The sequence below is a fragment of the Sipha flava genome, unplaced genomic scaffold (assembly GCF_003268045.1).
Source record: "Sipha flava isolate LNK unplaced genomic scaffold, YSA_version1 124_pilon_pilon, whole genome shotgun sequence".
NCBI lineage: Eukaryota > Metazoa > Arthropoda > Insecta > Hemiptera > Aphididae > Sipha > Sipha flava.
The window spans coordinates 74297-99687 of NW_020271750.1; the positions used below are offsets into that span (position 1 = coordinate 74297).

The 25391-nt window shown below is 28.7% G+C and overlaps 2 protein-coding genes across 4 annotated transcripts in view; one reads left to right on the forward strand and one right to left on the reverse strand.

Moving 5' to 3' along the window:
- The window catches only part of LOC112694188 (collagen alpha-1(I) chain-like), a 31811-nt gene extending 12744 nt beyond the window's left edge, over positions 1-19067 (forward strand). The window contains exons 26-55 of the mRNA XM_025569584.1: positions 2318-2388; positions 2462-2516; positions 2573-2635; positions 2793-2872; positions 4716-4769; positions 4857-4911; positions 5759-5794; positions 6027-6143; positions 6264-6335; positions 6400-6435; positions 6517-6606; positions 6721-6800; positions 6887-6923; positions 6997-7086; positions 8118-8196; positions 8257-8320; positions 8593-8637; positions 8698-8743; positions 8844-8915; positions 12451-12503; positions 12572-12661; positions 12724-12805; positions 13132-13194; positions 13310-13363; positions 17402-17464; positions 17535-17668; positions 17723-17912; positions 17968-18146; positions 18206-18427; positions 18496-19067. Of these exons, the coding sequence (XP_025425369.1) occupies positions 2318-2388; positions 2462-2516; positions 2573-2635; positions 2793-2872; positions 4716-4769; positions 4857-4911; positions 5759-5794; positions 6027-6143; positions 6264-6335; positions 6400-6435; positions 6517-6606; positions 6721-6800; positions 6887-6923; positions 6997-7086; positions 8118-8196; positions 8257-8320; positions 8593-8637; positions 8698-8743; positions 8844-8915; positions 12451-12503; positions 12572-12661; positions 12724-12805; positions 13132-13194; positions 13310-13363; positions 17402-17464; positions 17535-17668; positions 17723-17912; positions 17968-18146; positions 18206-18427; positions 18496-18642 (2519 nt within the window). The 3' untranslated portion in view covers positions 18643-19067. The remainder of the gene's footprint in view (positions 1-2317; positions 2389-2461; positions 2517-2572; positions 2636-2792; positions 2873-4715; positions 4770-4856; positions 4912-5758; positions 5795-6026; positions 6144-6263; positions 6336-6399; positions 6436-6516; positions 6607-6720; positions 6801-6886; positions 6924-6996; positions 7087-8117; positions 8197-8256; positions 8321-8592; positions 8638-8697; positions 8744-8843; positions 8916-12450; positions 12504-12571; positions 12662-12723; positions 12806-13131; positions 13195-13309; positions 13364-17401; positions 17465-17534; positions 17669-17722; positions 17913-17967; positions 18147-18205; positions 18428-18495) is intronic.
- LOC112694189 (disintegrin and metalloproteinase domain-containing protein 10) lies at positions 83-25214 on the reverse strand. 3 transcript variants are annotated; one of them, XR_003149544.1, is made up of 17 exons: positions 24978-25214; positions 24643-24915; positions 23526-23726; positions 23182-23435; positions 22977-23123; positions 22628-22823; positions 22379-22563; positions 22137-22311; positions 21892-22069; positions 21655-21832; positions 21345-21578; positions 21168-21284; positions 20814-20978; positions 20654-20750; positions 20513-20594; positions 2324-2401; positions 83-324 (listed from the first exon to the last, which is right to left on the reverse strand). XR_003149544.1 is itself a non-coding variant. In XM_025569587.1 (16 exons), the coding sequence occupies exons 1-15, from the start codon at positions 25033-25035 to the stop codon at positions 20515-20517; spliced, it is 2538 nt and encodes an 845-aa protein (XP_025425372.1). In that variant the 5' UTR covers positions 25036-25214; the 3' UTR covers positions 2322-2401; positions 20513-20514. The 3 variants fall into 3 exon arrangements, 2 of the variants coding, with proteins under 2 accessions (XP_025425372.1, XP_025425370.1); XM_025569587.1 differs by lacking the exon at positions 83-324 and having other exon boundaries at positions 2322-2401; XM_025569585.1 differs by lacking the exons at positions 83-324; positions 2324-2401 and adding an exon at positions 19959-20059.
- Positions 25215-25391: the final 177 nt, after the last annotated feature.

The window sequence follows — 25391 nt, forward strand, 5'->3', positions numbered from 1 at the left end:
GATGTGTAACATATATGATAGATTGAATATAGTGATATATATATATATATATATAATATAAAGATAGATAATAAAGTGAGGTGTGAATAGTTTACAGTTGGACGTTTAGTTCCCTTATCCACCTTAATGCTTCTGGTGTTATCTTATGAATTCCTTCGATACCCTGGTTGAATTTCCTTAGTTGACATTCCTTAATAATGTGATTTATGGTCTATCTATCGTTGCCGCAATCGCATGTTGTGTTGACTAGGAGTCGCCATTTAAACATCATATCAGCGCAACGGCCATGGCCTGTTCTAAGACGGTTAAGTACAGGCCACTCGTCTAGGCAATTCCATACCCCATTCATATTATAAAATTTATATTTAAAAAAGGGCGAGATTCCTAGGTCGGGTGATACACGGGGATGGGCAAATAAGATTTATGTATTGGTATTTTAAACTTAGAACCAATATACCATGGCTCTCAAAAACTAATATAGTAAAAATAAAATTCGATGAAATAAATAATTTTATCAAAAGTCAAAATTAAAATTTGTAAGGCTCATAAGACATTTTTTGTGACTTTTAGGTATTATTTTTGTAACAAAGAATATCTTATGAAAAATCTTGTATCAGTTTAAAAATGCGTTTGTATCTCTATGTAATATTTTCGAGATTTTTATTGTTTTATGAAAAAGTAATATTTTTATTTATTTATTTTTTTTTTAATTTGCTTTTATTGTATAAACATTACAGCAAGGCAATTATGATAATAACATTAAAAAAAAAAGGTTAGACAGACTTATTTACAAACATTATTAACATCTACATTCTTTTTTTTCCCCTATTTTAAATTAGAAAACCAACTGAGAAGATAAAATTAATGATGGAATGAATAATATGAGTAGTACGAGAGTTAAGAAGAAGTATGAAATCGGGAGTGATGTAGCCAAGGGAAAAGAATAACGAGAGAAGAAGTTGTCTTCTCGGGAGTAGCGCAGGGTAGTTGAAGATGAGGTGGTGAAAATCGCAAATAGTTTGTTCTTCGTATAGGGTACATAAGGGTGAGGAGTTAAGTTCTAGTTTGAAGGAATGATGAGGTAATAAGCTATGTCCTAAACGGAGACGAGTGTAGCTCACGATTGATCGCCTGGAAATCACTAAATCTTTAAACCATGGACGAGTCGGGATAGTTGAAACAATCTGCCTGTGCCATGCCGCAAAGTTTGGTGGGTTTAGTTTGCTAGGCACTGCGTAGAAGTTTGTGGTGGATAGGAAGAATATTAGAAGCAGGTATTTTAAAAGGAGACAGAGTTAAATGTAATTTGGTGCAAAATGCTAGGTAGTCGGCTCGTTCATTACCAATGATACTAACATGGCTGGGTACCCAAAGAAAACTAACTGTTTTATTGTCTAGACTAAGGCTATATATTAAGGATTTTATATTGAGTTCGAGAGGGGATATAAAAGAGTGGAAAGAGTCATATAAGATAGCAATGAGGCATGATTGGGAATCGGAAATTATGAGAAAGTTATGAAAATCGAGAGAAAAAACAAATTGTAGAGCACTTATTATGACGTAGCATTCCGTAGTAAACGATGATGCATGGGAATTAAGAAGTAATATTCAAAGACTTGTATTTTTTATTTTTATTTTTAAACTATGCTTGATTTTTTTCATCAATTAGTAATATAGATGGAATTTTGTATTACATTTTTAAGATCTTTTGTCAAACAAAAATTATTTTGTCGAAAACAACCATCTTGTGTTCTCGATTTTCAGATAGAGAATTTTAATAATTATAATATTTATGAAAATAAATAAATATAATAAAACATAGTTGATAAATATTGGGTTCAATGTAAAATGATTGTTGAATATTTATTTGTCCACTGACAACTCGAAAAATTGTTCTGATTAACATAAGCATCTGAATATTATAATTCACCATATGTGTGACAACGATCATGTCAACTCCAAAGTAAATGCGTACTTAAGTATATACTATAATTTTTATACGTTTGGTCCCATATAACTATACTCAATGGTGCCAAACTAAAATTAATTTTGGAGGGGGCGCCAAATTAGTTCTTGCTACTCACCATTTATTACACCATAGAAATGTATAGTAATTAATACATAGTTCTTTTGGGTAACCACTGAAAAAAAGGAAGGGTGGTCACTTCTCTTGAGTTATGGGTTTAGTGCTACTGCCCACAAAAGTATTAAATGACAAAATCTGACATTGAAAAATTGTAAATGGTTAACAGCAAGATCCTAATAAATTCCCAAATATAGAGACGTCTTAAAATATAACAAAGAATAATTATTTAAGGTATACCTGGTAAGCCGGGGTTGGACGGAGAACGAGGAACAGTTGGTCCACCAGGATCTATTGGTTCTCAAGTTAGTACTGGAACTAAAAAATTAGAATAAATAATATATATCATAATTTAATTCTATAATTAATTTGATTTAGGGTGTACCAGGAGTACCCGGAAATCCGGGTCAACCCGGCAAAGACGGTGAACAAGGTAAATCCGTCAAATATATAGTTAAATTCAAAAATTAATTATATAACTAATTATAGGTCAACAAGGACCAGCAGGAAAACATGGTGAACCAGGGGCTAGAGGTGAACGCGGATTTCCTGGTTAGTATAGCATGTATGAAAATAATAATATATGTAAAATTTATAAGTGCATAAGTTGATTTGTAATTGTTATTTTATATAAGAACTGTATTTTTAATATGCTAATTATAAATATTTTTTATTTATATAAAATTCATTAAATACAAATATATTTTAGGAGAAAGAGGACCTATTGGTCATCCAGGACTACAAGGTATTAAAGGAGAATCAGGAGTAGCTGGTCCTGAAGGTCCCATTGTGAGTATTTTAATTTTAAAATGGTTATATAAATATAAATAACAGGGTGCGTCGCGGGACTAACCGCATAAGCGAGAACTATATTTTCAGGTTAGATATTATGATGGCATGATATGATAAATGCAATTGATAATAAAATTATATCAATGTTAAGTCATTATTTTATTATAAATGCAAAATATTATTACAAAATAACAATCAAATATACATATGTCATCTTAATATTAATTATTTTATTTCACTGTTCACACTCTCTATCAGTATCACTCATTTTGTCGCGATACAAACTTCAGAAGGAGCATGCAATCACGTATAAGTTTCTTTCATAAAATAAAATTTAAAGCGGTGTCCGGCGATACTTAGTTCTCCGTATCGTATATTTTATATTATATTATCCGCGATATTATGCTCCGTGTATACACAGAGTTGTATAAAATGAGACGAAAAAGAATCTGTGCTTGGCTGCCTGCGCGCGAACAGATACTGAAGAGAGGAGAGTCGCAGCTGTTATGCGCGCGCCCCGCACCATGATCCCATCCTAGACGGACGCGGACGCGGACGTTCAACGAAATAGGTCCCCAACCAAGCGCGCGCAATAAAGTTCTCACTTTAAAAACTAAAATTAAATAATTGTGGTAAGTTTTTGCTTTCTTATTGACTGGAAGTTGTCATTTGTTAAGCCGTTACCAAATTTAATTTTATATATTACTTATTACTTTATTTTTAAATATGAATTATAATTTTTGATATTGAAGGATATAATAATTGTTTTTGAATATTTATAGAATTTATTTTCAATACTTTATTAGAGCTATGAAAATTTAAAATTCTAATCCTTTTTTAACTATCTTATTTTCCTTATTTAAATTATTGTACCTAATTAAACGAGAATTAATATTTAGCTACTACCAGATAGAGGGTTCAAATCTCTTCACCAAAATTTTTTTTGATTTAAAATTCGTATTAGATTTAAAATTGGCACATCATACATGTATCACTAGGATTAAAAGACACTAGAAAATAAAAAGGTAGAAGAGTATTTTATATTTATATTGTGTTAAGCGATATCTAATTTTAATATAGGTGCTTTCATAAAACTAAATATACAATTTACATAATAACTACAGCACTTAACCTTAATTATTTTGGAAATCGATAGTAAGTAGAGTAGTATATTGAATTTTGTTTATGCCATTGTTACTAATTACGGAGCGCCTTCAATCATACACACGACGTTTGCTTTTTGGTACATAGTTGATTTTTTATTTAAATAGTTACGATCATGGAACGTTTATTTTAAAAAATGATTATATATTCACAAACTAATTTATCATCTTGGTTTTCAATAAGGCGAAATCGAAAAACAAAAAAAATTAAATCGAAAAATTAACAACTCAGATATTTAAGTTCTAATAATCACGGAAAAGTACAATAAGCTGTTACTTAACTCCGTTAATTATCTGTTCATATTGGACAATTTGTTAATTTTTGTATTAATGATTTGAGTACCAAAGAACAAACAAGCCTTGGTGTCTTCCAAAAGAGTAAATATTCCCTCAAAATAAAGTTAAATATAAATATAAAATAAGTATATTATAAATAAAATATAATATAATATAATATTTATATTTATAAATATAGAATAAATAAATCAATGTGTTTTACAACTATGACAGATGAAACAACCAACATCATAAAAAATGTAACAACTATCTTTATATATCTGATTTGTCCGATAATTATAATAAATTTAGAATAAGAGAAGATTACTTAATATGTGTTCAAGTAATTTATGTTACCGTAGCTGTTTAGTAAAGATCAATAAATAAATCTACATTTTTAGGGACCACAAGGAATCAGAGGTGACAAAGGACATTCCGGATCACCAGGTTTAATGGTAAATTAAAATGTATAACTAGCTATATTTATTGATGAAGTATATTACGTGTATGATAAATCATATTTGTAATTTATACATTAATAGGGTTTACCAGGATCAAGAGGTGAACCAGGAATTTCAGGTTTAAAAGGAGAACGAGGTATGCCTCTAAAATGTTATTTATAATTACGGCTAGAAATTTGCAGCATTAGTATTTTTTCTCTATAGTGGACCAGAACATAGCTCATCATATATAAAATTATATTCATAAATCATAGAGTTCAAATATCTAATATTTTTTTGCATTTTTTTATGGTATTCGTAATTAAACCTATTTTTGGTAATTTTGTAACAGTTAAAAGATACTACTCTGAAATTTAATTTAATGGTTATAAAATTAAATTATTTTTAAATAATTTTTTAGACGGCTAATTAATAATTTTAGAATCCTTTTACTGTAGGTTTTCAATGCATAATTTTTCTAGCCGTTTATTTAAGTATCTAAGTTTTTAGAATTTATTATATGATAAATATATTTCCAATGTAAACAAAAATAATTCACGATTTCATAATTCTTAAAATGATGCTTTAAAACTAGTAAATTTTCAAATTGGAACATTATAGATTTTTCTAACCAAGGTAATTTATTTTTAAAAATAGAATGTAATAAATATAATCTACAATTAACTTATTACAAAGTGATAGGTAGATATATACAGTAGCAAAATTAGACTAACTTTTAAAGGACAATATACAATTTTCCAACTTTCCAATTTTTAGAAATTTACTTTCCCTACTGTTTATATCACAGTGCCAATGATTCTTAAATTGTATTTGTATTTATAGTCCACAGATATTTTTTTTATTTATGTAATTTTATTAATTTTATCAATACATTATTAAAAAAGTTTTATAAAAAAAAAGTCATAGAGAAGGAGTACGATACCTATACCCCTTAAAAATTACGTTACAAGATATATAATAATGTATTATTGCTATTATCTTAGGTTCTACTGGAGCTCAAGGACCTTCAGGATCACCAGGTAAATTTATCAATCTAGATTCTGAGTAAAACGAGAAATGTATTTATTATTTTAACTACTATTAATAATAACTAATAGTTAAATTATACTAAAAAATAAGTGTAAAATATATCACAAAACTTAACATTTTATATTTGTAATTATTTCTTTAAAAAAATTCAACACGCCTATAAATAAATGACGACAGTTATATTTTTAATTTTTTTTAATCTTAATATTATTAACTAATAAGGTCCTGCTGGAGAACGAGGGCCGCAAGGATTTGTTGGCCCAATTGGTCCACCAGGTGAACCAGCTGAAAGAGGAGAGCCCGGATCTACAGGTCCTCCAGGAGAACCAGGCGCACCAGGTTGGTATAAAATATTAATAAAAAAACAAAATCTATCAAGGCTTTTATTAAAATGTTTAAATAAAATATAATTGTTTTCTAATTTTTTTTTTTAAACTATTTACCTATATTTCTTTTCAGGAACACCTGGTGAGCGAGGACCATTTGGACCTCAAGGAGTTCAAGGTTTCCCTGGATCACCAGGATCAGTAGGTAAGATAATTTAAAATGTTAATAAATGTTAATTCAAATGCACTTAATATATTTTTGAACACAGGTATGCCAGGTCCTAAAGGTGATAGAGGAGATGGAGGTTAGTATATTAATCATAAATAACCACAAATTAATGACTTCTAAAGAACATTGGTAAATATTTATTTAATATCAACTTTAGGTATGAAAGGAGATCAAGGAAATCCCGGACCTATCGGAAAAATTGGTGAACCTGGCCTTCCTGGTGCAATGGGTTTAGTTGGCCCGAAAGGTATTTATTTTAAATAAAAAATATAGATCATCTGAATTATATTAATGATTATTTTTTATTGTAGTATTTTTTACATGAAAAAAAAAATTATAATATACATGTGTGATATTTTAGGTAGTCGTGGGGATCAAGGTATTAAAGGTGATTTAGGTTTAATGGGAATACCGGGAAGAGCTGGAGAACGAGGACCACCGGTAAAAATAATTATATAATATTAGTTTTCGACATTTTTTAAAATCTATTATTGGTCATAATAAATATAATAATACAATTATTTTAGGGATATCCTGGACCAACTGGACCTTCTGGACCACCAGGTTAGGTTATTACACTGTATTCCAATATACATACATTAAATGCTTATCTATTAAATATAATTATTTACAATAGGTTTGGTTGGACCCAAAGGCTGGCAAGGTGAACCGGGAAAACAAGGTGTACCTGGAAATATTGGAGCACCAGGATTACGAGGACTCGAAGGTAAGTAACATTCAATTATTAAATTATGTACTCATAAAATATTAATAATTTAAAATAAATAAATTAGTGATGGGCATATCTGGATTTGACAAATCCGAATTATTCGAATTTAGGAAATCCGGATTTCATGGATTATCCAATTCAATTTTGCTCTTCAATTACTCATTTTTATATTGACATAAATTTCATTATATTGTATTGTAGTATAAGTTCAACTTATCTTCAGAAAATCTTAATCAATAACCATTCAAATTTTGAAGCAAAGTTTACATTAAAGTCTCCACTTAACACCAATGGCAATTGATCTCTTCCATTGAAGTTAGCAAGGGAGGGAGAATTCAAAACCCCGCGTTTCCCAGCGGCGGGGTGGGTCCTAGTGAAATCCTGGACTGAAATACAGAAAAAAATCAAAAATGCAAAAAGGAAGGAGGGATGCTCCGTTCCTTAAAGCATAAAACTGTAGTCTAGCACCTTCGGAACGGTTCTCAGTTGGTCCGGAGTCATTAAATTCTAACCCCACTGAGTTATGGCTAACTCAAAATGAGGGGGTGGGGACTTTTATTCCCAAATGGGAGAAATTACTCTGCGGCCATAAAAACTCAGATTCCCTGGGTCCAGGGTCTCTAATTCCAATAACCGTTAAGTTGGGCTCAGAAAAAAAAAAGAGTAGTGGGGTGGTATACTGACCGTTGCGTAGCAGATATACGACGTACATGCGCCTTATTAGCGTGTCGGTCAGTCGTTTCATTCTGATCAGTCAGTCACGTGACTAAATATTTTTGTCATACCCTTAATAAAGAAATTTCACTTCAAAAGCAAATTCATAAATCTGGATAGTCCGGATACTTCAGCAAATCCAGAGAAAAATTTGATTCAAATTCGGATTTGAATATCCGGATGTCCGGATAATACAGGTATTCGGATTTCATGCCCATCTCTAAAATAAATACACCTTATATAAATTAAGAATGTCTGATACTCAAGAGAAATTATCAAATAAACATTAGATACTGATGGCCAGTTTATTTCAGGGATTAAAGGAGAAACTGGTGCAGATGGAGTACCAGGACCTGCAGGACCCATTGGTCCTCAAGGGGCTCCAGGTGAAAGGTGCCTATTTTACGTTTATCAATTCTAAATGTAACCAATATTATAATGATATTGTTTCAGAGGCCTGCCCGGTGTTCCAGGCAGTCAAGGGCCAATGGGAATGCGAGGAGCTCAAGGATCACCAGTAAGGAATACAAATATAATCTAGGCTTAGTATTTCAAAACCTAAATAAATAAATGTGTACATTTTAAAATAATGTAAATAGATATTTATTTACATTTTTCACAATTTTTAGACAAACATCAAATTCTTGGACCGTTTGAATATTTGAAGCCTAGATAATATATTTTATATTTTTTCTGAAAATTGTTTTTTTTAATATAAGCTACAATAGTTTTCTAATTTAACTAAATCTTAAATTTTTATATATTCATCAATAATTTATTATATTAAAGGGTGAAAAAGGATCACCGGGGAAACCAGGTTCAGATGGTTTACAGGTACCAATTTAATTTAAAATACCTATATAGAGTAAATAAATAAAATTTATCTATTATTAGGGAGTCCAAGGTTTAGCCGGACCTCCAGGTGTTCCGGGGCCTCAAGGTTTGTAATATATATAACATAAGTAAAATAATCAAATTGTTTTTACATTTTAAATACTAGAATATAACGAATCTATATCTGATATAATAATATTTTGTAGGTGAACGAGGTCAAGATGGAGCAACAGGTTTACCTGGAGTACCAGGAATTAGTGGAAGGCCGGGAGACAAAGGTATCTATAACAATATAATATTATGTATATTATTAAATTAATATTAATATTAAATAAATATATTAATCTATATACATAAAAATTGAGCCAAAAATGTATAACATTTCATCAATTGAGAACGACTGGGCTGATTTGGTTCAAATTTTTTTTAATTATTCATAATTGCCAGGAGGTTTTTACGAAAAAAAATGTTGGAAAAGTGCTATTGTTTGGTAAATCGTAGTTTAATTTAATAATTTTTGACCGGGTCGATAACTGCACGATTGAAAATTAATTATTAAATGAAACTATTAAAAAACTATTAAAGACTATTTAAAAACTATTAATTTTATTTTTGGTGTTAAATGATGGGTATTGCATAAATATTAAACAAGATCCCGCAACAGGTGCCAAAACAAATAAGAATGTTAGTTCGAAGGATTATTATGCATATAGGTTGATGATTGGACGCGATCGGGACAACGTTATTCTACGATGCGTGAGCTTGGTCAACAATTCATGGTCGATATGTATGTAAAAATAGAGAGCAAACGATTACAATACTTGCGATTCAATCAAAAAAAGCTGCGTGCGGCAGATTTTCAAAACAATTATTAGATATCGGTGATGGGAACGTTATTACAGATGAAACGGAATGTATAAAATTACCGACCGATTTCTGCACTATCATTGATTCACAAGATGCTTTCATTGACCATATATTTCCCAATATACACAGACAATACACGAATCATGAATTTCTGGCAGAAAGAGCAATTTTAGCAGCAAAAAATGTGGACATCAATGAATTGAATCTCAAGATACAACATTTGTTACCAGGAGACTTGGTGTCATACAAATCTATTGAGACAGTTTGCGATGCTACTATGCGTCTGTATTCTGTAAGTGGTACGCGGTGTCCTGAACAGATACTGAGCACAAGGCAAGTAGAAATGTAATACAGTAGAAATATTTGCAACTAGTAGTACTGGTATTTCGTTGCCTTGACTTGCAAAAAGTTGTTGACGGCTTATTGTTTATTTATATCTATTTAGTTTATCGTTTATTACGATTTTTCGTTCCGAAGTTTCCCGATATTTTGGAATAATTAATTTGCGCCTTGCTTGTTAAACTTGAAAAGAATTTCGTACTGTTCTGATATTCAAGGAAAACCAGTCATTATGTATAACTCTAAGAGTTCAAGAGAGAGTGATTACACGAGAAAAATGAAAACTGTTCGGCCGTTTTTTGTGGAAAACAGAAGCAAGAAAAATGCCCTATGCAACAACATTTGTAATAGCCAAATCAACTGGGCAGACTCTTATGCATCAACGAAATATAGCCCTAAATAATTTGCCACCACCAATCCAATACTCTCTGTCACAAGTTCAAAATCCAGTTTCTGAGTTTTCAAAGGTATCTACAGTCAAAGATAAGAATAATTTGATTAAAAATAAGGATGGTCAATGTGTGGATGAATCAATATCTGGAAAAACAGAAATCAAATGGCCAACCAAACGTAATATTAATAAGAGAGAACAAAAAAGCGACTCAATGTCCGAAAGCGAAGTTTAGAATGTTCCAAGAGTTCATTAATGGTATTTTATTTGTTGTACAAAGATGTACCAATTAAATTGGAAGGTCATCTACATAACAATAGCTTTGCGGTTTTTACTGCTTCAATTGAAATCGATGGACAAGTTTGTACTGGAGATCATGTTTCTAAAACTCAAGCAAAACAAAAAGCATGTGAACATTTTTTGCGTGCTATGATGAAAAAAAAAATTAATGAAAGAGCAGAAAAAAAAGTGAATGTTTCGAGAAATCAAGTGGAGGATGAAAGTGTTACATAGTCAAAACCTAAAGGACCATCTGAGGAAGATTTCCCATGGTCACACTTTGTTTCATTGACTATGCACAATTTGATAACTCAATGGAAATTACAGTCAGTTTCAAAAGTTATACCAGAAGAAACAGTAAGACCTCCACCTAAGGTTGGTGGTATGAAAAAATTTCCTAATAAACCAGAAAATTATAACCCTGTACATTTATTGCATCAAATGGCACCGGGTATTTAATTCATTGAAACAACAATTCATTCTAACATCCTAACATGTTTTGAAATAGAATGCGAAATGGATGGTGTTTCGTTTACTGGAAGAGGATCAACAAAAAAAGGCTGCTAAAAAACAGTGTGCTATTGCAACAATAATATTTTTGGAATTTTGATTTTCACACTGTAGAGAACAAATGAATTTTCACACATTTTTGTAAACTTATTTATAATTTTGTTTAGTATTATAGATTTATTGCGTACCTAAAAAAAAAAAAAATTTGCATCATATTATTATTGATAATTGATGTGAAATTTATTAAGAAAGGTTGTATTTGTATTTTTTCTAATTTATTTCTTGTACTTGAGACACATCTACGCGGTCATGTCGCCGTTGAATGCCTAAGACGAAACGAAATAGATAAAAATACCGGTTATTATAAATGTCACGTCACTGATCTATGTACCGTAAAAACAGTTGTGCAAACAATAGAAACAACTATAGGTCATCGAAAGTCAGTGGCACTGAGATGGTCAAACACACGCGGTTCTTTACTTTTGGGCATACTTAATTAGGCTTTTTTTTTCTCATGTACTGTTTGAATATGTCAACTTAACGCTGTCGAATTCGTATTAATTATTTATAATTAACTATAGGCTAACAGATTTTTTTAAACTCATTGGATTTACCAGTCAAGCCTCCGCATAATTTACAATTGAAGGTTGGATCTCCGGTTATTTTGCTTCGTAATTTGAACCTACCACGGTTGTGCAACGACACGCGATTAGTCTTTAAAAAATTAATGAAAAATGTTATCGAAGCCATCATTTTAAATGACAAATTCCGAGGTGAAAATAGATTATTACTGCGAATCCCTATTATATCCACAGATGTGATAATACAATTTAAACGCCTTCAATTTCCAATTAGATTAGCATTTGCAATGACTATCAATAAGTCTCAAGGCTAAACGATGTATGTCTGTGGCTTAGATTTGAGCATATATTTTTCGCATGGACACAATTATACGTGGCGTGTTCTCGAACCATCTAGTTTGTGTTGGCAAAAGATGGGATAACCAAAAATATTGTACACTCTGTTGCATCAAGGAATTGATATTGTTTTTCACTAATATTGTCATAATTAGCGATGTATATAATTTTAAAGGATCAATTGTAATAAATTATTAAAAAATAAATGTTTGATGTTTTTTCATTTTTATATTTTGTTACCGTTTACAGCACTCCATAACTCTTCCGCTTATACGACATTCTCGTATACCACATTCTTACACACTTATTATTAAATTAGTTATTTTTTTCAAAATAACAAAACAAAATAATGACAATACAACGTATGTCGGGTCAGCTAGTAATATATATACATATATACATAAATATACAAATATATTAAAATTATGTTTACAATATTTTTTTTATTCAAATTATAATATATTTGTTTTCATAAAACAAATTAATTAATAGACATTTGAAATTATTTAGGTCCGCCTGGATCTCCTGGTAATTTGGGTAATCCTGGTCCACCAGGAATGATGGTGAGTTTTATGTTTATATAAAAGAATATAAAGGAGTTCATTTATTTAATTAATATATTGAACTTTAGGGCCCCCAAGGTTTACCTGGTCCTATTGGAAATCAAGGTGAACGAGGTTTGCGAGGTGAAACTGGCCCACAAGGAGTTGAAGGGCCTCCTGTAAGTTTATTTAAATGAATGGTAATTTTATTTATATATATGGCTATTTTTTTTAATCTTAGGGCCTGAAAGGTAAACCAGGATCTCCTGGGATTCAAGGTCAAAAAGGAGATCGAGGAGACATAGGTCCTGAAGGAATGAAAGGTCATAAATTATTAAATTTGAAATTGTAACTAACTAAATATTACATAAAAGGACTAATACAATTTAATTATTGACATTTTCACAAAATATAGTTAAACTGGTAAAAATTTAGAACATTCAAATGTATAACTATGGATTACTAAACTAACAAAATATTTTATAAAGGTCAATGGTTTATGACCAAAAATTCAATAAAAATTGAAAAATTAATTAACTGCTTATGTAGGTGCAGTATTATAAGTTAGTAGCAATTTTTTATCAATATCATTAAGTTCACTATGAAATCAAAATTAACTTTTTTGAATAACATATTAAAAATTGAACAGGTCATAGAGGCTTAATGGGTTTACAAGGACTACAAGGTGCTCCAGGAGCTGATGGTCAAAAAGGTATGATTCTAAACAATTAAATTAATTTAAAATTACAATACTCTAAAACTGTAATAAAAAGCACTTTTCTAATAAAATATAATTTATCAGTTTTAAAATATTTTTAATTTATTAGGTGATATTGGATATCCTGGACCTGTTGGACCACCAGGGGAACCAGGATCAAAAGGTATTATAACATATTTTATATAAATAATATATCATATTTCTACAACAATACAGTGGCATATTTGAGGGGGCGATGGGAGCAATCGCCCCCCCCCCGAGAATTTTTATATAATGGGTATACTATTAAAAAACAAAAATTATGATTTATTTTATAGTACAGTCGACTCTCAGTAACTCAAAGTTCAAGGGGGAAAAAAAAATTCGACTTACTAAAAATTTCGAGTTATCAAAAACTTAAAAAGTATGTTTTTATTTTTATATAATATTTACATTAAAGAAATAAAAAAAAAAATTTACATGTTATCATTTTTAAAGAATTGGTGTAAAATTAATTGTTTTTGTTTATTTAACACTATATTGTTCTCAATTCTATTTTCTAAAATACCGAGTGGCTTAAATAAATCTTTCATACCTTCATTGCCTTCAATATATTTACGTAATGTTTCTAATGCAAGTGTTGCTTCTTTATTTGCAATGGTGGTGGATTGTACTTGTTGGTCTTCGAATTCTTCTTAGTTATCTTCGTCCAATATGTCAGAGATAATATCGTTCTCAGTCCATTCTCCACAAATATCCAAATTTTTATCGACATTGACGTATGATGTAAAGGTTTCATCATTATTTAATTTCTCCGTTAATTGATCCCATTCATCGTTATTATCATCAGAAGGTTTATAAGGAGTGTTTTCATCGTTCTCAATTGAAGTTCTAAAACAGTTTACAATCGTCCCTTTTTTTACGTGTCGCCATGCTCTATCGCATAGCCGTATAGCATCCAATATGTTTATTATGATTTGATTGTTACCATTTATAGCCGATATAATTTTTTTACCATTTTTTTTCGATAAAATATTTTAAAATTATTATGCCTTGGTCTAATGGTTGTAATATAGACGTAGTATTAGGAGGTAAAAACTGCACTTGAATAGCATTTAAAGTTGAAGTAAAATTGTGTGCAGTACAATTATCAATAAAAAGTAAGATTTTTTCACGGTGACCATTTTTTTATCTTATTTCATTAACCACAAATTAAAAATTTCAGACATCATCCAGGATTTTTTGTTCGCATGATAATCTAATGGTAATGATTTTACTTGTTTAAAACATCGTGGTTTTTTCGACTTATCAATCAAAAGTGGTCTTAATTTTTCTGTGCCCGACATATTCGCTCCTAACAGAAGTGTTACTCTTTCTTTGCTATGTTTTTCACCTGAACAAGATTGGCCTTTAAACATAAATGTTTTTTCAGGTAAACATTTGAAAAATAATCCTGTTTCGTCAACATTAAAAATATCGTCTGGAGAATAATTTTCGATGAGTTTTGGTAAATTATTTATCCATACGGAACATTTGTGTACATCTGCAGCGCCACTTTCACCACAAGCTTGTTTAAAAACAACATTATTTCTGTTTTTCTAATTTGTTAAACAGGATAAACAGGATTCTATATCAGAGTATTCTCCTAGTTTCATTTTTTTCGAGTTTCCGAGTTTTCATTAAAGTTTTTCAAAATTACCTCTTTACTTTTTATTATTGTAGATAATGTACTCGCTGGAATTTCAAAATCTTTGACTATTTCTTGTTTTTTCTTTTCACCTTTTTCAATAATTCTAAGTAAGTTCACTTTTTCTGCATGTGATAATGTTGTTTATTTTCTTTTTTGAGCCATAATAACCACTGATTTAACACAGTCACACTCGCTCAATAAACGGTTAAACGAACAGACGATATAGAACTAAAACTGAAATCTATTGTATGAAATTATCAAGGTTTAAGTTACTAATATTTAGTTGATTATAATGGCCGGGGTTTTCAAAACAAGTGATAGGCGAAAAATAATCGTCTTGATAAACTATTTTTAGTACTAAATTTGGATAAGAAAATTCGAGATATCGAAAATATGTCAAATGAATTTTCGAGTTACCAAGATTATGTAAGCATTAAGTGTAATTGTTATTTGAAGGGGAATTTTAATTATTCGAGACATAGAGAATTTCGAGTTATCAAGGTTCGAGTTAACGAGAGTCGACTGTATTACAACATTTGAAAACGTTTCAAATTTTACACTAATTTAAATAACGCAAAACGCTAAATTTTTCATAACGTTTTTATTGTCAATAACGGTAAACGGAAAATTTTTTAAACGTTTAAATTTGTATAACGTTTAAACTCTTAAATTGCATAATGTTTAAATTATTTATAGCGTTAAACGCTCAATTGCTTATGACGTTTATATGTCTCATAACGATAAATAATGTATATTATTTTGATTGAAGACCCGGTCCATACTTAGTGAAAAATTAGACAAAATATAAGTGAAACTTTCAAAACACAGATAGGTGTTAAAAAAGACCTTTCTAAGTAGATCCCGTATTAGATTAAAAAAAAAAAAAAAACCACAAATATTAAGGATTCATCTTTTATAAATATTGCCAAAAATTTTACTTGTACATTTTGAGCCTAAATTGAAGAAAAAATTTGAGTCCCCCCCTCCCTAGAAGTAAGTCTAAATACGCCCCTGCAGCAATAAGTATGAGTTTATTAGTGAAAGTAAATTTAAAATAAAAATGGAAATGTTTGGAACAGGGATCTTCAACCTTACGTATTATGTAGCAGGCCACGTATTAATTTTTAAGAATCGTGCGGGTCGCATTCGTAGTGAAAACATGTATTTTATACAAAAATTCATTTTTATTATTACAATTTTAATTACATTTTAAATTAAAAATTATTATTATAATTAAAACGTATAGATTAATATATTTTTTTTAATTACTAATTTTTAATGTGATTTACCTGATTTTTAGTGCTAATTGAGCAGTATCTGACAAATATGTACTTTTTCAAGAGCCAGTGAAGAAAAAATAAATTTAAAAATTTGTTCTTTTAAAGTACACTCAATATCATTTCCTAGTTCTTCTATACGTCTTGCTAAAGTTACTCCTGATAAACTCTCAATTTGGAAAAAAGTTGTTACTGTGCTCGACATAAAATTTCAGAGGTTACCTCTATGCACTTTTTTATAAATTCACCATCAGTAAACGGCTTCGATTTAGCGGCAATTTGTTGTACTATGGTATAACTTTGACACTGGCTTCTGAGTCTTTATGACATTTTTTTAAACTTGAAGACTGACCTTGTATCATATCATATTTTACTGCTTGTTTGGTAGGTACCCTAATGTTGGTTTAAATTATACTATTTCATCACAACAATTGATTCTCGACAAATAAAACATATTGCCTTTTCTTTAAATTGAATAAAAAAATAATAATTATTATTGGACCATTTTTCTTGAAAAACGCAAATTTCATCCGAGATTTTACGTTTTTTACTCACTGATATATTATACAAATATTATGAAGAAAATGTATGAAATTGAAACTTTAACACATAAACGAGTATTATGCTCGTTTCACAATCAATTACAAACTAACAAACAACAGCCTACATTTATATCTAGGTAGGTACTTTAATTTAACTTAGGTATCGCTTATTTCTGATATCGATAGCTTAGCCGTTATAATTTTATCGAAATAGAAAATATACATGGTAAATTTCTAATGTGATCGCGGGCCACATATTATGACAGGGCGGCCCGCGGGTTGAAGACCCCTGGTTTAGAAGATGAGTATTAATATTGACATGATAATAACCATTAATTGGATTAAATAAGGGAAATTACACTGAACAATTATATTTTTAAGATGGGAATGCCTAAACCATTAAGTTGAATTACAGTGGTACAGGTAAATAGGTAATACCCGTTAAGGATTTGTGTGAATCTCTTTAAGAATACCTACGAGATATAATGAATGGACTGAAGTATATTATGTTTAATTTTAACTATGTTACTATTAATGATAGTAATTGAGGGGAAAACAAATTAAAAGCCATATGAGTAAATTATTGACATATCTAAATTGGTTACTTATTTTCTGTTATAATTAATCAGTAATAATACTTGTTGGCTAGATGAATACTAATAATTTCAATTAATAATAGAGCAAAATTACTGAAAATAATTAAATTTTTTTAGGAGAACCAGGACAAGATGGAAATCCGGGATTACCTGGTTCAATGGGACCACCTGGACCAAGAGGTAAGTATTTTTATTGTGTTTTAAAATATTTGAATTATTATTTTAACTAGCGATAATAATTATAATACAGGACTACCTGGTGAACGAGGTTCTGATGGAGAACCTGGAGCATCAGGTTTACCAGGTCCACCAGGACCACCAGGTGAAGCCTTAGCATACGATATGGCAGCATTAACAGCTTTATTATCACAAGGACACAGTAAGGTAATAAGTATATGACTTAATATTTTACAAAATATTAAAATTTGATTGAAATAGGGACCAAGTGATGGTATTCATCAAGATCAACCAGAAGAAATGACAGAAACAGAGAAAAGCCAACTGATATTAAACGCCTATAAAAAATTAAAAACGTCATTTGAAAAGTTTAAGAAACCAAATGGTGAAAAAGATAGTCCAGCAAAAACATGCAAAGATTTATACGCTGCTTACCCTGATTTTGGAAGCGGTAAGAGTTCAATTTTAACAATCATGGCTAGGTTAATAAAACAAATGGGTTTTAGGAGAATATTGGATTGATCCCAATGAAGGTGATGTTCGTGATGCAGTACTAGTAAGATGTGATACTGTTACTAAGAGTACATGTGTAATACCTCAACCAGATCATATCGGACCAATAGATTTTAATAATAAACAACCTCAACCAGAAATCTGGTTATCAGAATTTGAAAATATTGCAAAGGTTGTAAAAATGAAAATGAAAATAATGTATACAACATTAATGATTTAATCGGCTTATAGATATCTTACAAAGCAGATAGCAATCAGATTAGTTTTCTACAATTATTATCTGTGTCAGCTACCCAGAATTTAACATATCATTGCAAAAATACGATTGGGTATTATGATGCTGAATCAAAATCATACAAAAAAGGATTAAAATTGATAGGATTTAATGACATCGAAATTACTCCAAAAGGAAATCCAAAAATGAGGTATAAAGCAATTGAAGATGAATGCAAGGTAAGAATAATTAAATTTAATGTTTTAATAGGTTGGTAATAATAATGCTATTTATTTTTCATATTTAGACTAGAAAAGAACAATGGGGAAAAACAACAATTTCATACACAACTGATCGTCCATCTCGATTACCAATCATAGATATAGTTTTACGAGATTTTAATGAAGTTGGTCAAAGTTTTAGTATACATTTAAGTCCAGTATGTTTTGTATAAAGAAAAAAAAAATCATTAGTTATTTGTTCAGCTTTTCTTTAAATAGCACAACAAACCAATTAAACACAATAATTATCTTCACAATAATATTATTAAAAGTAAAATAATTTATAATAAAAAATAGTAAAAATAAAGTAGAAAACTAAAATGGTAGGGCAGTTAACAGTTTTTAAAATTTGGTCATTGAAACAATAGAAGCTTAAAAATTATGTATAAGCTTATAAATGGTAGGAAAACCAAATATATTAAGTATAGCTTAATTAAACTACCAATGGTGTATTTTCAAAGGCGTCCATAAAAGAGAAATATAAATTAATTAATCCTATTGGTTGTAACTAAAACATTATAAATAACTTGACACAATAAATAAATTAGCTGATAAATAACTGCCATTTTTTAGGACGCCCCATATTATTATTATTTTATACATTAAATATTTAATTTATATGAATATATTTTTATACATACATATTATATATATATATATATATTTAAAAAAATGTCTTTTTCAATAAAACATATATTTGTAATACATTTAGACTAATTTATTATGATAACTTAATAAGTATTTGTGAAAATGAAGTAATTTTAAGTAGGTAATATTTTGTTCATGTGTTATACATAAATAATAGGAAGATTATATAATAATATAAGATATATAATTATATAAATAAAATATTTGGCGGAGAAAACATCAAGCAAACAAAGGCAGATTGTATAAAAAATATATACGATGTATAATAATGTAATGAGCAAAAATAATTATACAGAAAAATCATATAAGAGGTCTATAGGAAACTATAATATTATTATATATTTATTTATATCTACAATTATTTAATACTGTCAAGTTTATCAATATTATGTTATTAAATGTTATTAATATTACCAAAACATTTGACAGGAATGAAACTGTATGCAATGTTCTATTACATTTTAATGTATGAATTCTTAATATATAATTAATTATGGAATTAAATACAAAAATGCTCTGGCATTTTTTTTTAAATAAATTATTTTGGTAAGTTTTACCATAAATAGTTTACTTGATCCTAGATTTAAAATTCAGGAACTCTCAAAATAAATAGTACTATATGTATAAAGGTAGACTTTCAATAAACATGAGAACTTTAGTCATAGATATTTGGATAAAAAAAATGTTTGTAAGAAATGAAAAATATATGATTTATATGTCAAATTTTAATCTGCCTTTGTTTGTGACCAGCACCTCTCATAGGGTGATTGGACAACTATTTCATTTTTATAATTAACTCAATCACTTTGGTTTCATTCGGCTATATACAAAAAAAAAAAAAAATACATAAATAAATTTAATAGTTTCTAACCACAATGATAAGAATACCGAATATTTCGGACTGCATTATCAACTTTGGTTTAGGGCTGTCAAACTTGACAACTAAAAATTAAAATATCAATTAATTCAACACTCTACTAATTTTAGGTGGATTAAACATTTAAATAGTGGTCCTAATTATTTTTTTTTAGTACAAAAGTGAAAAAATACCAAGAAAATCACAATGAATATGGATACAATAAATAAATTATTACCATTAAACTGTTACAAAACTTATAAATGTAACTTGAAACATCATGTTTAAAATCAATTTGATTCCAAACTTTGATCATGATATTTCATTATATATCCAGTTAATTATAATTGTAGAATCTAAAATAATTTTACTTGCAAAATAAATAGTATTAAATGTGAAAAATAAAAAATGGATTCAGTTTTAAATTTAGTGTTGGACATTGTAGTTTAGTTTAATTTTTAAACTAGTTTCATCCACCTAAATAGTATTTACTATTTGAACATTTATTGGAATAGTTTATTAATTTATCATTAACTTACTATCACACTTTATGCTGTGGCTGATGCCTCATTGGGAATGCATTTCGGCGATCGGAATGACCATGAGCAGGTGGCGCAGAAGCTGTAAAATAAAATAATAAAAAGTGGGTAAATAAAATAATTGATTCAGTTATTTACTACCTCTTGGTGCATAATAATGACCTCTACCCTCACCATATCCATGAGCTGGAACCCTACTTGATCTAGGTTGTGACACATAAGCTTGAGGATGATGCCGCTACATAATAAAATGTATTATTAATTGTAAAAATAAAACTAACAACATTAATTAATAAATTACCATTCTCCGCAAAGTTGTAATTGGTCGTCTCAATGTTTCACTAAATCTTCGCGCAGGAGGCTTTTTTGGATTTGAAGACGGCGTGTGTACTGCACAACATTTTATGAACACACCCATTATAATAACAAATGTAACACCCATTAGCATACAAGCCCACCAATTTTCCTAGAAGTAATAATAATTTATTAGATATAATTAAATAAGTTCATATAGTATTGAAGTATTATTCAAATATTTATAGATATTATTCTTTCAAAAATTATAAAATATCAAATAAAAAGAAAAAATATGCTTAATATGCCTATTTTATTGAATAACTACTATTTAATACAATATATGTAAATAATAACTTACTAAAGCCCATTGTTGAAGGGTCTGAAGTGTTTGTTTGTTAAGAAGCATATTTTTTAATCTAGCCAATGGTCCTTCAGCATCAACTGCTCTACATTTGTAAAACACATCACAATAACCCTAAAAAATGTAATACGTATTTTCATTGTTCTAAAATTTTTTTTTTTTGTAATAATATACCTGAAAATTATCACAAGGTGATCCTGGTCTAAGACTAATACCACCAGGAGGTAAATTAACAGCAGCAGCAAATTCACTAGTTGACCGACAAGTTTGTGAATCAGTGCCATTCATACAAGCTAACTCGCATAGCTTGCGTTTATCAATATTAGGTATAATTTGTGATGTTAAAAAACATTCATTTAGTCCCCACTCCAAACAAATGGAACCAGTACAATCACCATTAATACAAAGCTATAAAAACAAATTTTTAATTAAACTTACAATGAAACATGTGTTGAAACAATGTATAATAAAATTAATAATATACCTGTGTTCCTTCATTACAACGGGTTTTATTAGGCTTAGGAGGAGGTACTGGACATTCAGGTGTAGTACCATCACAATAAGAACTATAACTACAGTCACCTTCTCCACGGCACATAACCGAACGACTAGATGGAATAAAACGACAGGTATCTGCATAACAGCATGGACCTTGTGAAGGACTGAAAAAATTATATATTATTAATGTAACACCAAAACTAAACTTTTCTTATGTACATACCTGCATTCAGTTGATGCTCGACGTGCACAACCTCTAGCAGACATATTACGAAACCTATCATTATCAGAAACTTGTCTAGGATAACAACATTTATCATCACACTCTTCATTATCATATCCACAATCACACTCTTCACCATCTTCAACAATTTTATTCCCACAAAATGCTCCTTCACTAGCTGTTTTATAAACAATAGGTTATTACATTTCGGTTAAATTAAATAATATCTAATACGAAGTATGAACCTTTAAAGCAATTTCTTTTTTTATTATCTTGTATGGCATCCAATACACTACTGATATTAGCTATGCTGCATGAAGAAAATTTACTGTTGTTTGGACGGTCACCACTTGTGGCAGATGCAAACATGATGTAATTACCATTCAAACCACCTGGTCGACAATCTGAAGGATAATCATGCTGCAATGAAAACAAAAAAAATTTAAATTAAATTAAATTTAAGTTTTACTTTAAAATGTCTACAAACCGGTGATCCAAAATTGTGACCGATTTCATGGGCTAATGTCAACTGTGAAACTTTGGGTGGAACTCTACTATTGTAATTAACAAATGTAATAATACCTGTATTTAAACTACGTTTAGTTGATTGATATAAACCACCTATAGTTTCAGTATAAGTTTTGTATTTTTCACAAATTCCACCAGATGCTCCTGATAAGAAAATAAAATATATCTCAATTTCATTAACATTAAATTACTTAATTTACTCAATTACCAGATGCACTAGCAACCCAAGCTAAACCTAAAGTTCCTCCAGTAAAATCTCTGTAAGTGAACACATATGCCAAACAAAAATCCTCATGGTTCCCTAATGAATGCAGATTTAAAAAATTACTAACATCAATATTTTCCATACAAAATGGATTTTGTTCTCCAGACCACTTGTGATCACAAGGCTCATCATCATCAATCTAAGAGAGAATATAAGGAATAAGGAATTATTAAAAACAAATTATAAAATAATCAAATATTATTGTTAAGTTATTAAGTACTATTTACTAAAGTACTATATAATAAACTTGAGATAAAATTACATTATTTCCTATGTATTATTAGGTATTTACTTTAATTCTTTGAACTTCAAATTTAATATTCCTGTGTTCAATACGCCCATCAAATTTAGTATCTCTATAAATATAATTCACTGCTGTTACATGATGAGCTATTAATGATAATATCTCTTCTCTTGTCTTTGTTTTATCATAACCAACCTATATAAAAAAAATATTGATTAACAAAAATATCAATAATAACTTTTAAATAAAGTACTTGTTCTTTAATGTGCCTCCATAATAAAGGATCAGTCTGAATAAACAGAGAACAAGTATTACGTTCTTCTTTAGGTTTAGTAGCACGTTTAGTTCTAACTGGTCCATGGTGTTGCTTGTCAGCTGCTTGCCTTGTATATTTATAAGCAGGTCGTTCTTCATCTGGCTGTTGAACATTCCATGGATTACTAGAATATTGAATTGTTTCCATATTTTGTTTTGTTGATCCTACAACTCCACATCCGCTAAAATGACCTAAAATAAGTAATTTATAAAATAAAATATTTAGTTTAAATGTATTATTAATAAAATATTGTATTTTGTAAGATAATTTATATTCTTTACTAGAAGAGTTATGATATGGATTATCTACATCATTTTCTTTATATATAACAGAATGAAAATCCTCATTATCTTTAAGAAGACCATGAGGATGGATGTATTTTTTAGATTTTTCTACAAAATAATTTCCTTTTTTGGGTGATATGATTTTTCCTTCAAAAACTCCATTAATTATTGAACCAAATACAGCACTTTCGGCTTCATCTATTTAACAATAATAACAAAAATAATATTATTTAATTAAATATAAATTTACTGATTTACTGACTACCTTTAATATTTATAAATCTGTAGTACAATTTAAAAAGTGTATCTAATAATATATTATTTATACAAATAAATAGTATATTAAATCAATAATAAGATAATTTTGTATTTATCATAATTTAGAACCAAATTGTAATTAAAATTTTAATTCTTACATAGTATTAAATAAAATATTTAAAACTATTATTCTAAAATGTTCAATGTATACTTAATTATACAAATATTATAAACATTGAAATTATATTATTACAAATTAATTATTTTAAAGTATTAACACAAATAGTAATTGTTTATATTAATTATTAAAAAAAAAAAAAAAGACAATTTTGAGAAATATTTTTTATAACTGCATTCTGTAATTTTTTTTTTTTTTTTTAAGTACAGAAGTAAAGAAGATGTAATATATAAGTTTCAAATATCATATTAATTGATAATTAATAAATCTTACAACAGTTACACTTATATTATTTGTTTATATTAATTATTTAAAAATAACAAATCTAGTTAACCAATTTCATGAAACATTGAACTATTTAATGGATAGATAGTAGATATATTTAATTTAAAATAATTATTAATTAGTTTTAATAAAATATGACTCATAACCAATTAATATTTAGTTTTTTTGTTTTGCTAATATTCAATTTTGTTTATCACATGTTTAAAGATTTGAACTACAGTATATAATTTATTTAGAATTAATTCAATAAAAATATATTAAAGATATATTATGAAATTACAATCATAGATTTTGAATAAAACAATCACAATTTTATAACTAGAGTAAATTTCAATCAAAATTAATGCTACAACAGTCATTATTTTAAATTAATAGAAAATGTAAACAACTTACCAATGATATGTCCATGATAAATGTGTGAAGTATCAATATCATTAGGATGTAAATGATTACCAAAACTATCTAATACTTCAATAGTATTTGAAAATGTTTCCAAATCTCGACGAAGTCTTAATTGAAAATTATGACCATGCGCCTTAAACGTCACATGCACAATACTATCGCTATTAGTTACTGATCTTTTAGCCCTATCATGACTATAGGCCAAATGTTCATGATCATATGTAACAGGTTCATAATGCGACACATAATGGCTAAGACGTTTCCCTTAAACAATTTTACAAAATTTATTAATTTCAAAAAGTCAATTTATTATATGAACAGCTTACCATTAATATTACTGATGATTATTAGGAGCACAACGGCCGTAGAGCTTAATGTATACATACTATTATAAATATAAAATATTTGATCACAGGCATAAAATTTGGTTTTTTTTTACATTTAATTAATACTTATAACTATAAAGGTAAACTAATAAATTTTTTAAACAATAGTCAAAAAAATGATTGAGAAAATGACAAGATCCGGATTTCCATTTTGACTGACATTTAGGAAAATTTTTCTTTTGTTTTATTGTTATTCTTTTTTAGCGATAATAATAAAAAAAAAAAAATAGATAAAGCAACACAGTGCCGCCTTTACAGTAACAATGTAGTTCCATTAAATATTTACCTTATTGATATTGTACAATTACAAAATACAATTTACGTTCATGTAAATATGATTTCCTAATAAAATTA

What these genes read in the sequence shown, in the direction of transcription:
- LOC112694189 (XM_025569587.1), bottom strand. Translation starts at nt 25,035, where the DNA reads ATGTATACATTAAGCTCTACGGCCGTTGTGCTCCTAATAATCATCAGT. An exon ending in GTCACAATTTTGGATCACCG is followed by an intron (nt 22,312 to 22,378) that starts GTTTGTAGACAT and finishes TTTTCATTGCAG; the next exon opens with CATGATTATCCTTCAGATTG. An exon ending in CACCTTGTGATAATTTTCAG is followed by an intron (nt 21,285 to 21,344) that starts GTATATTATTAC and finishes TACATTTTTTAG; the next exon opens with GGTTATTGTGATGTGTTTTA.